Consider the following 16,518-nt stretch of genomic DNA (forward strand, 5'->3'; position numbering starts at 1 on the left):
TAAAATAAAATAAAATAAAATAAAATAAATCCAACAGACATTTAAAAGACAAAGGAGAAAGCTCATATCTTTGAAGATCTCGCTTCTGACGTGCTGAGAAGTCCCTTGTCTTGTTTTGCCACTTCTCAGGGCTAAGGAATCAATACAGTAAGTGTAGAACTATGCTGTAACCCTGAAGGATGGGGGAATAAATAGAAGGAGAAGATCAGCAAAGGACCACTGAGCAGGATTGAAAGATAGAGGATTAGATCTAGGAAAGGTTTCTTAAAGCGTAAAACTCTGTAAATGCGCAGCTTTTTTTCAGCCTAATCTGAACATTTCCTACAGCATGTAGGAGTGCTCAAAACCTCAGCTTATGACCCAACTTGGCCCGAGTGCTGAGCAGGTAACTATCCAGTGACAGTGCATCTATGAACTACTCAGTACAGAAATCTTGAAGTGAGGTAATCTTATCCACTCACATCTCATAAAGCCTTGCAGGAACCTATCTAGCTGGGAAATCAAAATCACTCTTTAATGATCCAGAATCTTGTTGTGAAGGTCAGTATTTATGACATTTAATTATTACCCCAAATAACTGAGTAGGCCCTATGTTCTCTTGTTAAAACCCATCCAGAAAAACAGACAATAAAAAGAGCAGTAACACCACTGCATAAAGGAAAAAGGATCATACTGTAGGTGTCAGGCAGGTTATTTCACTTCAAGAACAAGGCAAGAAATGGGAGAGAACTTCAGCTCCCTGCAGCACAGCCCCACCAGCTTGCCTTCTCTGCATAGCTGCTTGGAGGTTGCTTCAGGTCCCAGCTGAAAGAAAAAGTTGGACAACGAAATCTGTTTCATCTGCAGGATTTCACAGAATGTGCTTGGTGGGTTTTTTTTTTTATGTTTTTTTTTCTTGTGGTTTTCTTCCAAGTGAAGTGAAGGCAGAAAGCGTTTACACCTCACTCCTCTTTTTTAAAATTGGACATTTCTGGTTGACTTCATCCTTCCAGTGGAAAACCAGTTTTCCTTCTTTATTTATGATGTATAAATGTTAACCTGTTTATATGCAGGGCTTTTACATGGAGTTATTTCTGAAACAATCTCTGACTCTCCGTGTACTCTTGGAAATTTCTGTGACTCTGCGCTCAGCACAGAGCAGGGCTCAGAACGGATCAGCTGTAATACCTGACACCGTCACTACTTTCTTAGACTTGTTTAAGAAAGATTACAGGATTGCTTTTCAAATTAGACAAAAAAAAATCCCTATTTTTAAGAGACATCTATAATGAGGAAAACAGATTTTTAAGTTGTTGCAACACACTTTATTTTGTCAGGCAAATAGTATTTTAGATATTCAATTAAATAGCACTATGTTAAACTACATTTTGTTCTTTCTTACACACTATATAATGCATATTCACTGTAATGACAGTTTCATCATGCTACGAACTTATACACATACCTACACTTTTAAAAACAAGGTTTTCTTAATAAAACACACATATCTACAGTAACGACAATTGCAAAGAACACATTGTTAGGTCAAGATTTCAGCAAACTTTACAAACTACACAAAATAAAAATATCCAAGAAAGTATCAGTACATGGTGAAGTTCTTAGCAGAGAACATATCTTTACATTTGGTGAAGTTATGCCTAGAAGTCACTTTTCTTTTGTATTTTTTAAGGAATAAAATTATATACATTATTTAGTAATCTTCAAAATAGGAAGTATTAAATAGCACAAACAATATTACAATCTTAAGTTTTGGTGTTACCTACAGTGGAGGGGCTACTTTAAACAAATAAAAATTGCAGTTTGTCTATTCTGTACATTTAGGGCCAAACCCTCAGCCGGTATAAACCACAGTAGCTAAATGGACAGAAAGGAAGTTACATTAGTTTATACCAGCTGAATATCTGGCTCCTGACTATACACAGGGGAAGGCTGCTAAAGCATGAAAGCTTGGACTGGTTATGCACTAACAGAAGCTTATTATATATATGCTGAAGTTTTCATGCAGCAGGAAAAATGTTAGTTTAAGTATAATCCCTTAAACAGTCATACCATAATAATGGTATATGAAGCAGCTTTAAAAATATTATTTTATAATCATATGAAACTCTGAGCTATGCTGATTGTTTTAACGGAATCCCTTATTGCCAATATTCTATTAGAAAACAGTGTAACCATAATTTCTGAGGCCTAATGGGGGCCTATTAAAATATACTGCACCTAACCACTTAAAGGGTAAATTGTACCCTTCAATACCTATTAATCACTGTATTCCATATGGAAGCAATTATGATCCTCACAATGGACATTAAAATCACACTAACTCTGTAGTGAATCTGCTGGGGAAATAGGAAGAGCGTGGCAGCATACAGAGTATAAGCACTAATGTCATTCCAGGAGGTAGTTCTATTTTGTGGCACTTGATTTTTGGTTTCTCACTTTCACACTTCAGAAGTCAGTCACCCTCAGAAAAATAATAATTAAAAAAATGTAGTTTGCAGCACTGAAAGTCAGCTGGGGAAACAAACAAACAAACTTATTTTCCCATCTCATTTTCCTTTTTTTTCTCCTCCTGAGTCTGCTTTGCCAGCTCCTGTGGCCAGATGCAAGCTCATTGCAGTCAGAGAGGTTTCCTGATGGTTTCCATAAGAAGCACCTTAGATACCAGTGGCTACATATTGCCAAAACATGTATTTAGGGCTTGATGGAGGAAAGCATTTCATTAGATGCCTGGCAGTGACACCCTCTTTAAAGCAAGTAGTGAGCACACACATTAAATTTAAAGAGCTCCCACCAGCGTCAAAGGGACCCAGAGACAGTATTTAACTGGTTTGATCAATAAGGGCCCATTTCACAGCTATTCTGCATCAAGTGGTAATAAAGAGACATATCTGATACCAGGTAAATACCAGAGTCAGTTACCTCCATTGCGCTAGATCTTAATTCGCAATGGCACACACCCAGACGTTCTCCTCTGCCCTGTAGATTTACTATTCTAACTGAAGTATTCTAATAGAAGCAGAATCAAAATAGTGCCCAAACTGTTTCAACAAAGACCCATTCAAATGTTCACAATTATGTTTCTAAATGCATCTGGAATAAAAGCTTTAAAAAATTATCATCTCTGGGTTCAAAAATTACTTTCATTCATTTTTTTTTCCAGAAATTTATCTTTTTTTTTTCCTGAGCTATGCATAGCTCAGTTTGGAGCTGAACATTAGTTCACATTTTTGTATAGTATCGCAAAATATCATGCAATAAACCACAACTAAGGTACTCATATATTTTTAATTCCTGTTACCCGTCTCCTTTGAACAGACTCAGTGGCTTCTGGAACACTCTTAGACAGTAAAATGAGGAAGATTTCTCCCTATTTTTTGGCATTACTGTTGCTCAAAATAAAAAAGCGATACCTTTTTTTCCAGTATGGCTTGATACACATTTACCTAATTTTTAACTGAACATGCTTCATCAGGTCTGACAGCTGCTTCTTAAACAAAAATATTTGTGTTTAAACATGCCTCTCAAGGGGTTAAACTTTTTTGGTTGTTGACTCAAATCGATTTTCCAGCTTTATTTTTCCCTCATTCTTTTTCTTTCTTTCCTTTTCTTTTCCTGATCTTTTCAGCAGAACATTGAAAATAAAGAGGAAATTGTGAATATAACATTGGAAAGAAAAAGGGTACAAAGCCTGGGAAATGGAAGTGGTTTAACTTCAAGGTTCTATTTAAAATATTTGTAACTTTGAGAAACCAGTTGAAAAAATAATGTTTTAAAATTTCCAAAGACACTCATGATTTATTTCCAGACTGCAGACCATCTCCATGGAACAGATTAAAGATATTCTATGTTTTAAATTTCTAGGCAAATACTATACAGTATACCCATATTCTGTCCCTTAGAAAAAAATGGAGTGCAATTCTTGAAAAAACAGCTAAAACATGTAATTCGTTTAGGTGTTTTTCAGAATTGCATGTATAATAAACATTCTCATGTTAGCTTTGTGCCACTTGTAAAGCTCTGTAGTGTTATAGGACACCCTATTTTAATAAAAATCAATATAAGTAGAGATATTTTAAGTTACATTCCAGAACTCATGAATTTATTACAACTCATACTATGCACAATAATCAGTGTTTCGTCTGATAAAGTATAATTTTTTTTTGTTTTTATTCTACTTGTTCCTTCATTTGACCTCTGAATGAATGAAACATTTCTACTATACTTTACTTGCTTCCTATCAGCATGCATTCATGATTTGAACAATGAATGAAAGCTGTAAACCCAATATTGACCAGTAAACAAGAAGAAACTCATGTTCTTAAATGCAGTGTAAGGAAATCTTAGTACCATCCTACTTTGAGCATGTGTCTTAACCCAGATTCTTTCACCACCAGTCTGGTTGGCACAGGTCCAGAGTTGCAAGATAACACGTTGATTTTGTAAAAGAATTCTATTCAACTGTAATTAAGTACCAAGATGTTAGATGTGAATCTGGTTTAAGCTGAATACTCACTTCTGCTTCTAGGACAGAGCTCAACCTAGTGCCAATAAGTTTCTAGGAAGGAAAATGCTCTGCATTGTTTTCTTTAGTTAAGTTACACTGCATTTTATTGGGAGAAGGATCTTTTCTGAGGCTTGTTGGATTTTCATTTTATTTTTATCAGATCTGCTCAAATTTGTTCTCAATAGACAAATATAAGCCCCCTATAATAAGGACAAAGATATCTATTACTATAAAATAAAATTAAGATCCAGGTAATTGATTCCTTCTATTTCTACTTTTCCTGCTATTAATAAGGGCTTTTAGTTTGCTGTAGTCCCCTCTCATCTTCTGCGGTTCTTCCCTCTGCTGACCCTGCTGTCTACTGTCTTTACAGTACTGGTTAATCATCTGCATTTCTGAATGGCTGAAGGCTCCCACAAAGTCCTTGGGGTGGAACTGCAGTGCTCGCACTGAGCTGGCCCAGGTCCAAGGGGACCACTTGTCAGTCATGAAGGCCACCATCTCTGAATCCAAAACTTTGAAATTGATCTTCGCTAAGGTCTGCTTGAAGCTATTCTCTGTTGCAATGCAGTGATAAAGCCCTCGGTCACTGTCTTGGACAGAGCGAATAAGGAGTCCTTGCTCAGTAGCTATGATCCTCTCATTCAGCTTGACCTAAAGCACAAAAAGGCAGAAGGAACTTTTTAGGGAATGTTATGGAACAACGAACACAGTATTGGACCTGTTGGTAAGCCTCACTTCAAACACCTCTTTCTTTCTTAAAGGTACTACAAGTTGCTTTACCACACCCCCCAGGGACCACTGTTATTGGTACTGTTAGAAGAGAACTTACATCAAGGCAGGTAAGCATTGCTAAAGAAAATTACTTCAATACTTTTATTCATTATGTTACCACAGATTTGATCAGGATGGAGACAAAGACGCAGATCTGAAGACTACAGAAAAAGAGCGTTTTTCTAATGCTCAAATAGCAGAGATGAGGAAATGAACTTTTATTTGCCAGGGTTACATCTCTGAGAATGTTTCTTCCAGCACCAGAGGCTGCTGCTGAGACCCAGTGGAAGAAAGGTGCAGAATTGGAGGTTGTTCTGTCATTGAACACAAGGTGGCTTCTAGTTAAATATTTTGACTTAGAGCAGATCCCTGCGGCTAGTTTCTAAAGAACTTGTCTGCAATGCAGAACCTATAGCCTGGAATAAAAGTTTTCATCCCAGTAGGCTCAGCTGGGACTTCGCTCATTGGAAGCCAAGATTAATTTTGCTACTGTCCTATTTCCTTTCTGGCTTCAGACTCTGAACAGTCCTAAGAGCTCGTCACACAACCGAAGGAAGCAAGTTACCACAGCTTGTTGAGTTATCATCTGATTATAAACGACTGTGCACATGTCTGTTTGCATATCAGCTCTGAAATAAAAATCACTAATTTAACCCATTATGAAAGAATACCAGTGCTGATATTTTTATGAACTATTTCCTTATTTCGACATTGCATTTTGCATTATACCTAATTCTCTTGGGAATTCACTTATTTATTATGCTATCCTGTTATTATAAACTTTTGTAGATGTTGTGGCAGTAAATATTAAAAATCTGAGTGCTTGATATTTAATTAATCTTTTGATGGCTTTAGTTTGACTGTTGTTATTTAAAACTGCATTGATTATAATACAGTTATTGAACAGAACGTAAAAGGGAGATGTTCTGCTGAGCAAAAGGGTTAGAGATTTGCACCTAGATTGCCAGGACATGGCTTGAGTCTTTGAAGAGTCCATGAGAAAAACAGCATGAAAGGCTTCGTGAAAGGCTTTAAGTCCTCTCTGATTTTGGAAAATGGCCTGATATGAGAATAATGCTTTTTATTATTTATCATCTATCATCAGACACCATATTACTTAATATTTCCTTTCAAAAGTTGTTCCCAATTATTCATATAGTAACTGCTTTGGGTTTGAAATGTTTTTTTTTTTTTACTCTTTTATATTACTTAAGGAAGGCACATTTCCCACAAACAGTCATACTGTATATTGCAGTGCTGAAATACTGAGAGCCTTAGAGAATGCAGTAATGGAAAATGTGATTGTACCATGGTGGGGAAATGCTTTTGTCAATACGCATTCTTAGCCTGGACTAGTTTCTTGCTAAAGAAAACGTTCACATTTCTCCGACTTTTGCCTTTCATCTCTTCAACAGCACAAGGGCCAATGCACGCTGACTCCTTGAACTTTATACAGGTTATAGATTTTATGCCTGTTTCCTCAGATCAATAAGAAGTCCTGAGTGCTGCAAATCTGCAGTTTGCAAATAGTAAAGAGTGAAGGAAAAATTCATCAACTAATTTCTCTGAATTTAGAGGCTAACAGGAATTTTCTGGTAAATATTCTAGTGCGATACAAGTCACTGGGGCTCAGTCAAGCCTCAGCTATATCAGTCTCCTCTTTATGAGTAAAGTGCTGATCCACACAAATTCTCCAGTTTCCCTGTAACCAGATTGTCTGATGAAAACACAAACGCTCCCTCGCACTGGTCAAGAGAGTGGATGAGATGCTGACTGAGGTCTCCTCCAGAGCTACTGCTCACATTACTCACCTCTTTTCTCCTGTCATTGTCTTTCTGTAGCAGCCATTTAATAGAAGCTTGAGGAGACTTGGGTGTGCATTCAAGAAAGGTAGTGTTGTTTTTCACTCCGTACTGAACTATTTCTGCAGCATTTCTGTAAGCTAAAAGAAAAAGAAAATAGGTCAGGCTGCTTAAATGGTGATTTGATATAAAAAGCAGGTAACAGCAAATCAGATAAAATGTTTGCAATGCAGGTAAAATAAAATATACCTGATACTGGTAGTGGCTGAAAATAAGAAATTTAGGGCACACATTGTTCAAAGAAATGAAATGAAATGTGAAAAAGCACATCTAGTTCCAAATACTGGTGTGTTCAATCTGACATGGGCTGTTCCGAGAAAAAATAAAGTAGGATATCTGTGGGGTAGTGAGCTTTGCTGATGGGATAACTGACCTCAGGGATATTATTCCCTGAAATGATCTCATTCTGTACTACTACAAGAAAACCTGTCTAGAACTGTCCAAAGAAGAATGAAGAATCTAATGTATTTCTTCAGAGTTTATGACTTGGGGGAATATGGTTGTATGACTCAAGATACAGCAGCATGCCCCAAGGAAGGCTCCAGCTGCGTGCAGAATCACAGGGAAACAAGAGAGGGCAGACTTGGCTCCCACTCCTCCACTTCTCTTGCAAAGCAAGGAAGGGACTTGGCTCTGAATCTGAAAAGCAATGAGTACGTAGACAGGCCAGCAACAGAGAGCAGGACAGATTTATAGCACTCCAGCAACACCTGGGCAAGTGCTGAGCGTATGTCATCACTTAGATTTGTTGTGTGCCTTTACAATCTTCATAGATGAACAACTGGCAGTTACTAAAAGGAACCTTTAGATGCGCATTGCTTAGCTAAATCATATTTGTCCTGAAAACAATACATTTCCAGATTTAAAAGCTTACATAATATATGACATACACATTTCTTTTCTTTTTTCATTTTTTCAAAGAAGCAATGGATACCAAATAATATGAGAAATATAAAATCCTAAAGGTCTGCACATCTAAAAGCTGACTCCGTTTTTGCACAGTCCCAAGACTGGTTTTCCTCAGACTCTACTTATCTCCCATTCTTTTCTGCTTCTTTCATCAAACGATCTGTGAAATTGGCATCTCTTCCACTACAGAAAGGAGACTTTGCTTGGTTCTAATCCTTCAAAGTTTTTACCACATTTATGAGGTTGTACCATAATCAACTGCAACTTTTAGGAGAACAACGTGGAAATATTTTTCAAAGACTACAAGCTAGCAAAAAACTTATGTAGGCTGACCTATCTGTAACTGTGGAACAGCAAAAATCAGAGTTCTAGCACATGCTTATTTTTATGTACACTGAAACTAGGTCTACCACAGAAAGGCATTTTTGTCTTACTTAGTTGATCAATATATATCCAATTTCTTACCTATCCCATACTACTATTATTTATACATGCTAAGAAAATGACTGAGAGACTACAATTGCATTTATCTAATGGCATATAAGCCAACACAAGTATAACATTATTAAACAGAACATTTGAAAAGCAATCATATGAGGCCCTTAGTTCTTGATGATCAAAGAATCATAGAATGGTTTGGATTGGAAGAGACCTTAAAGATCATCTAATTCTAACCCCTTAGTGATGGTGCACATATATGGTCTATTTAAAAACTGCAACATGCCCAAAATATTGAGTTGATGTATGCTGAGAGGTCTAAGGTGTGCAACCTATCATGTTTGAAGCCTTTGTTTCAAGATTATGGTTCCTTATGAACTTGGAAGATTTCTTGTTATTGCCTGACTTCTCTTCTCTTTTGTCCTTTAGGTAGATTTCATTTTTTCCCCAAACACAGTAGTTTTTCTAGAAATAGTTTTAATTATATTTTGAAAGAGTCTAAGTTGCTGTTTCTTTTTGTCTTTTTTTCCACCAAGGAAACAACTGCCATCTTCCTGTGCTAAATTCCACTGTTGTCATCAAAATGTCCTTATTTATAAAGCTGCTAAAAGTCATAAACCTATAAATACATTCAAATTAAAAAAAAGTTTGGAAAACAAGAAACCTGTTTTACAAGACTGTCAAGCTTTATACACTTGTTTTCCCTGAGCCCACAAAGCATTGACTTCTTGACTTGACATTCTCACATTTTCCACATTGAAAGAGGTGGCGCCCATCCGTGGCTCAGACAATGGGTGGGCGGTGACAGCACATGCCCACAAGGCAGGAAAAGCAGCTCAAGTTACTTCATAATTCAGATGGGTGTCTCAGAGCTCAGGTGCATACTGTAATGGTGGGGGTCATCTTTCCTAATTACCTGTTCAAGCTATTTGGCTTCATCTAAATGACCTGATACTGAGTCACTGGATAAGACTCACTGGCACTGTAGATTGGCAGCTAAAGCACGATTGGCACATTTGGGCTGAGGGATCTATACCCAACTGACTATTGTTGTCTATTTTGATCCAGGAGATTCTTCTGAGACCCAACAGAGACCATTTCAGTGGAATCATTGTTAACTGAATCTTACACATATAACTCTTAAATTATTATTTTTTTATTCAAAAAATTCAACTAAAATTTACAATCAGGTCTATTATTTGGTCACCGGATGGTACAGATAAGAATGCATTTCAAAATGCATGCTTAGAAACAGAGGTGAAAGGAGCATAATATTCTAATGTGTGCCCTTGGTTTGACAGTATACATTGCCACTGCCTAGCTCAGTAGCGCATCGGGCTGAAGACAATCAAGCTGCCTTATGTGTATGTCTACTCTTACTATGATTTTGGCTGTATTTGACTGGTGTCTCAGTCTGGGGAAAGTGGTAGCTGAGAGGGCAGAAAATCGGCTCCCCTGCCCTCCCAACTCCATTCCAGCCTGATTAAACACTTGGAAACAGGAGACCCCATAAAGAGATTTGGAACAGTTTATTTTCCTATGTAAAGAGAGAAAGGAATAAACATAACTCAAAATACAGGCCTAGAACCTGCTGTTTGCTGAAAGACATGCTCCAAAACTAAATATGACATCAAATATTTAGAACATCTACGAAATCCAAAAATTAAATCCATGAAGAAGCATTAATAAAGAGCAAAGAGATTAATAAGTAGAAAAGCCTTCAAATTAACCACTCCTGTTTCTAGTCAGTGGTCAGCTTTTCACTTCATGTATGGTGAACTATGTATTTCATGTTTCATTATTTTATCATATACATGCAAATTTCACGTAATTGTAAGGAAAGGTGTTAAAATAAAAAAAACCTCAGACTTGGAAAATAATTATGCTTTATCAGTAAACCACACAGATAATGTGGGTAATGATGAATCGCATAAAGGGAAGCTACGCGTTCTTTATATAGCACGAGGATCTCTAAATTATAGTACCTTTCAGGTTGAAACCTCGGCACTGAGTCAGAGGGTTTCCATGTCTCACGTCTTGCCTACGACTCCTCCTGAAATATTTTGTAAAAACAAAAGGTTATTCCAAGATAGCTACACCGCAAATAAACATTTTTTTATTATTTCTGTGTTTTGGTTTTCTCTTTCACTAGATCAACAGTTAGGGATAGTTCATGACCTACTGTGAGTGGGGTTTACTCTTGGCAAGCTTCCTAGAGTGAAGATACTGTTTAAGTGAATAATCTGTTTGCTGAAGTTTATAAAATGGTTGTAAAGTAGTTTTGCAATGGAACTATAGAAATGGAAAACTGGAAGTGATGCATAAAATAAGACATATGTTTACTGTCACAAGATTTAATAGTCAAAACCAGACCCCCCAGCTGGAACTCTTCATAAAGGCAAGCACCTAAGAAAGAGATCAGTAAGAGTCACAGCGCTCAAATCTAATGCATCAACACAAGAATTATGATACGGGGCATGTTCCCTCCTTGATTTTGTTAGGAATCTTAGTTTTGTTTGCTGTAGCCCCACCCTGGTAGCAGAGTGACGGAATGGTAGAGTGACACAATGGTGGAAAGCTACGATTCAGTTCTGTCCTCTACTTGTATGTGACTATTTCCTAAGGATACTCAAACTCACCAAGTCTCACAGTGCTTGTGAATGAGACTTTAATTTGGATCACATGTGCAAAATCACAATTCTGTAGCAAACTAGTTAGGGAGCTTATTGGGATTTGGAACACCGGCATTTCAATCCTCCTCAGCGAAGAGGTCACATTCACAGAATTCAGTGCATAAAAATCTGGTACCTGATTTTTTATTATTAAAAAATATTATTTTGTTTACTGAATATTCTGTAAGTTAGTTCAATATTTATTAAGTTCAACAAAAAATATGTATTAGTGATAGACTGTTGCAAATGGATTCTGCTGGGATATGTAACAGCTATATTATGAACTATGCACTGATGACTTGTGAGATCAGAACGCACAAAAAGTCCCCAGAGCTCCAGTACCTCTGAGTGAAGGGTGATGTCTCTATGGTCACAGTATACCAGGTACTGCACAAACACACAGAGACTCTGTTACCTGACCCTTCACTGTTTTAAAAGGAAACATCTGAAAGGTGATATTTCAAAAGAGTAATTTCAAAAGAGTAGTTTCTGGCATTCCAAGTATATTTTTGATGTTTACCAGTGAAAATATTTCATCTTACGCCTTGGGATCTTAACCTTTGTGAATTATTTATGCGTGACAAAGGAGACAATGAAGAATTTCTAAGTGAATTTCAGGATTCCTGCGCTACTGTGAGCTACTCCAAACTGTCAGAAACAACATGCTGCTTGCCTTACATAGTTCTGAGGGTGTAAACTTACAGTTTGATATCTATAAAAAAAAAGTTGAGAAGGCGACGTTTAGAAAATAAAGATAATACTGTCAGGTGTTTTGAGGTAAAGCAATGTTGGATGAGGAACTGCTGTAATCCATGGGAAACAGAAGTGTCAAAAGAAGGAAATAAGCAAATGTGTCCAGCAGATACTACTGTCTAGACAATGGGATTTGGCTGTAATTACCAATGTTTTCTCCTTCACAATCTGTCTTATACAATACAGGGAAAAAACATTTCCTTCACATATGAAAACAGAGTTTCTCTTCCATACAGTTTTAGGTGTTTGTTTCTTTTGGTTTGATATAAAAAGCAAATTGTAAACAAAATGTCACCATGAAAGCAAACCCCAGTAGAAATAACCATGGGTGTATATCATGGGGATGGTAAAGAATCCAGTAGAAACTGCACAGACTGGGTGTGCCAGACTGCTCATCATACCTTTCAGCAACTACGTTATTGTAGGGGTTAGGTGGCCTATGACTTGGGGATTTTTTTTTCTTCCTACATGTCCTGAACTTTGTTCTGTGGAAGAAAACAATCAGTTTGCATAGTGGAGGCTGATTAGCTGAGTGAAAGCAGCAAAACTTCAGGTACTTTACCAGTTGCTACATGGCCAGGTTGGGCTTTACTTTTCAATCTAAAAAAAAGGAATGAATCAAGAAAACTCTGCAATAACAAAAGCAATTGTCTTTAATCCCAATAGATGTCACCAGCTGGTTGGGTCACTAAAGCAGAGTCAAGCCCTGCCTGTTTCTGTCTACTGTCTCCCTCCAAGCAGGTAAAACGAGTGAAGCCCATTAATTGTATCTGATCTTCCGCACCTGCAGCTCACAGTGTCACATAGTGGGTAAAACTCTGGCATATATCAGAAAGGTTTGTCTTCTCTGCAGTAATACATCATAGTGTATTTGGTAGCTTTGTATATAAAGTGAAATATTAGTAATACAAGAGCTTGCTACAGGCTCCTGCTATTAAATATTTCCCTTGGGAGGAGGAAAGAGATTCCTGTTTTGCATAGGAATTATGAGATGGACTATTAGCTCTGTTGTAAATTAAAAAGAAATTGCTTTCCCTGTCTGCTTTAATAAATCTCAGGTCAAAAACCTCAAATCCATGGGCATTACATGGAAGTAACATTTAGAAGAAAATGAAGAACAAAAAAATTAAAATACTTTATTCCTCAGACAGTATGAGAGATATTGTTGTATATAGGGCTACCATAATTATATACAAACTGAGCAACTGAATTCAAACAAAGGGAACAAATGTTTCACTGATTTTGTGTGCATGAGACAGAAGGATTAATATTTATGATTAGGAATGGGTGTTCTTTCTTCTTTCGATCCATCACTTTAAATATAAAAAGACAGGCTCTTTATCATATGCTCTTGCAGCATAGACTCCTAGGTGATGGAACAATGCCAAACACAATAGCTACAGAGGTATTGCTTGTACATGCTCCTGAAAGGAACAACATCCCACTTCTCCATCACATTACAACACCCCAGGCTACAAAGCAGAACAAAAGCCTTCTTTCCTTGCAGACTTCACTGAGATGCTTAATACTGCTCACCTTTTCCCTGTGGGATAAAACCTGGAGCAGGAGTTGCCATCCCAGGCACAGTATGGATCTCGGGCGAGGCAACAGTCAGCACAGGCACTCCCGTATATGTGACAGCGGTGCAAGGACACCTGGGTGATCCCTTCATCTGAGCTCACGTATAGCTGTTGCTGTAGAGAACAATGGAAATATTTTTTTCTGATATGGAGAAGCTTCACCGGAGACTCAGCTAACACACCTAAAAAACCCGTTCGATTAATTTTGGAATTAACTCAAGACCAAGAGAGAAGCCACTAATATACATATAAGCCAACATAAACAGAAATCTCCTAGGTGAATGTGCCTAAAATATTTCCATCTTCTTCTTAAAAAACACTTAGAAAGAATGGGGAACATTAATGCTTTTTAGACACTGAATATCATTGTTCTACTCTGGGGCAGACAGGCTGACTTAATATTGCACAGATTTGAGAACTTGGTTCTTATTCAGAGAGGATTATTGGCTCAAGCCTTTGAACTAAGTATTTTCTCTGCATAGAATCATTTTAACAAATATTATGCAGAGTTCCTAGCTGGATTCTCCTGTGCATAGATCTCCTAGACATAAAACCTAGAGATTATGTTGGGGCTCAGGGCCAGATTCTGATAGCCTTATGTACCTGGAAAAATAAGCCAGCAGAACTTTTATAATAAATGAAAACCTTTGCAAAAGCAATTCAAAGTGAACAGGTCATCACCAAAATCTCAGCTAAAATGGTTGTTTTACTCAGAAACAATCGATTATTCTTAAAACATAAATTAATTTTGAACTATAGAAATTCTCCTGATCTTTTTGTCATAAAAAAATACCTGATTCAATTTAGTAAATAATTTTTAATAGTTTAATAATAAAATATTGAGCAACATTTTGCTTGGAAATTCATGGCACATACCTTTTAGTCCGGTTGCTCAACATTTCAGTAGAAACTCTCAGCTGTTTTCATCATTCTTATTGTCATCATTATTACTAATAAACACACACATACAACTACACCATGGACCCAACAGCCCTAACACTGCTTTTTTGCATTGACCAGACTTCCAAGGGAAAATTTCTATTTAGGACTTATAGAAAAAAAGGGGAGGGAAAATTTCCTCTTTCAGTACTTTTTTTTCCCCCTACTTGTGAGACAAAACAACAACATAATTGACACTTCCAGTGAATTAGAAATTATACTTAATGAATAGAAATGGTTTTATCTTAGAGGCTCTAGGGCATTTAAACAGCTTATGCAAACTTCAGTCAAGTTTCTTCATATTCATTACAGAAAATGTCCTGCCTATATTTAGTATGCTGCACAACAATTGGTGTTCTAACATCTTTAAGCCAATTTATTTCTCAATGAATAAGCATTAAGTAAGCATTCCACTTCTCTCTACCTTTTTAGATGAAATCTTCATTGTTGTTACAGGAGAATTACTCTGAAAGACAAAATTCCAAAGCACATTTACAAGGACTCTCTTGTTAATCCTGTCCCAACATAAAACTTTAAAATTACGTAAAACTGAAGTTACATTTAAGAAAACTATAACTTTCCATATCCTGCAAAGGCATACTCACTCCTACATTTTTTTTGCTGTTTTCAGAACTAAACAAATAACCCAAATAAAATTAAGGTCTCTCTAAATACATAGGCTATACTTAACCTCATTATTATTCTTCACGTGCATCAACAAATTTTTGTACAATTCTAATTAGCCAGCATCTGTTTCCCTCAGCAATAGCGGAGCAATGCTTTTTTGAAGCCATTATTCTTACATTGTAATAAGGCATTATGTTCATTCTTTGGTGATGATGATAAGGAAAAATCATATAACATCTCATGTATACTTACATGATCCGGATAAAAATATTTCGTATTTCTCCTACACATTATCTACAGTGCATACAGTTTGGCTACCATTCAACATATACTTTCAGATTATCAATGGCTAGAATACTAAAAATGGTATCCATGATACTGAATGTTTCTTTCCCAGACACAGTACTATATACTACTGTGTGTCATCACTGCAGTCTGCTATTGTCTGAAGAGCTGAAAAAGGAATAATCACATTCATTGCCTTAAGCAATTCATTATTCTCATCCAAATGAATGATAAAATTGATGGTAATAAAAATGTTCTGCATTTTCTGAAGATTTAGCATATGCTCAGTGACAAAGGAAAGCCATAACTGTGGGCTAGGATTAATTGCAGTGGACTACAAGAAGAGCAAGGAGGGCAGGACTAGAAAATCTGGCTGCGAATCATATGAATTGGCAAAGCTTTGAAGGCGTTTAGAGCTCCTCTAGTATATCATGAACTGTCTGGAGACTCGAGGTCAAATGCAATTGGATCTGATGCCGTATTTTGCTTTCCTTGCTTATATTGTGCAAAGGAATCAGTGCTTTGCTTACTCTCAATATTTACTAGCACACAGACAGGACTCTCATTCCCCCATTCCTCCTCTCTGGAGAGACTCATCAAAATACTGCTATGCAGCCCACAGTGATTGCAATGGCATGTGTTGCGTTATCATGATTTTGAGGGTTCAGGATAAAAAAGTCTGTGCACAGAGGCCCAAACCCCAGGCTTAGGGTCAGGATTCCTCTCAGCCCACCTATCTGCTTGCTGTATTAATTTGCCTTTCAGTAAACAGAATTAATAATACTTGAGTAAAAGTATTCTTTAGGTAATATTACTCACATTAATCTTTTTAAAAGGGAAGTCTTCAACACAAGTCTAAAAATCCTAATTATGCCTTTTTGAGGGTTAACACACCACGTATGCCTTATCTTGAAGAAATGTTTAATGCTCCCCATCTAGATAAAAAATGTTGTATTTTCCTTCTTATATTTCCTCAATGAAATAAAGAAAAGCCCATCACAAAACCCTTAACTAAGTTTATAGATGCATGCTACCATTTGCTCTGAGACTACCTGTTTTAAAGAATAGCTCACTCAAAATTTTAAGAGGGATTTTTCAACAAGGGGGTGAACATTTTCTTCAGGCTGCTACAAGCTGCTACATGCCAGAGTGTTTGATAGAGATTATTCCCCTAT

The 16,518-nt window shown here is 36.8% G+C and overlaps 1 protein-coding gene across 2 annotated transcripts in view; it reads right to left on the bottom strand.

Annotated features, from left to right (window-relative positions):
- Window positions 1–1,296: 1,296 nt before the first annotated feature.
- SEMA3C (semaphorin 3C) overlaps window positions 1,297–16,518 on the bottom strand; it is a 122,485-nt gene continuing 107,263 nt past the window's right edge. For both annotated transcript variants that reach the window (XM_054073282.1, XM_054073272.1), the window contains exons 14-18: window positions 14,856–14,897; window positions 13,449–13,606; window positions 10,473–10,540; window positions 7,090–7,220; window positions 1,297–5,158 (exon numbers count right to left, since the gene is read on the bottom strand). In XM_054073282.1, coding sequence (XP_053929257.1) covers window positions 4,745–5,158; window positions 7,090–7,220; window positions 10,473–10,540; window positions 13,449–13,606; window positions 14,856–14,897 — 813 coding nt within the window. In that variant the 3' untranslated portion in view covers window positions 1,297–4,744. The remainder of the gene's footprint in view (window positions 5,159–7,089; window positions 7,221–10,472; window positions 10,541–13,448; window positions 13,607–14,855; window positions 14,898–16,518) is intronic.

The sequence above is a fragment of the Cuculus canorus genome, chromosome 1 (genome assembly GCF_017976375.1).
Source record: "Cuculus canorus isolate bCucCan1 chromosome 1, bCucCan1.pri, whole genome shotgun sequence".
Lineage (NCBI taxonomy): Eukaryota > Metazoa > Chordata > Aves > Cuculiformes > Cuculidae > Cuculus > Cuculus canorus.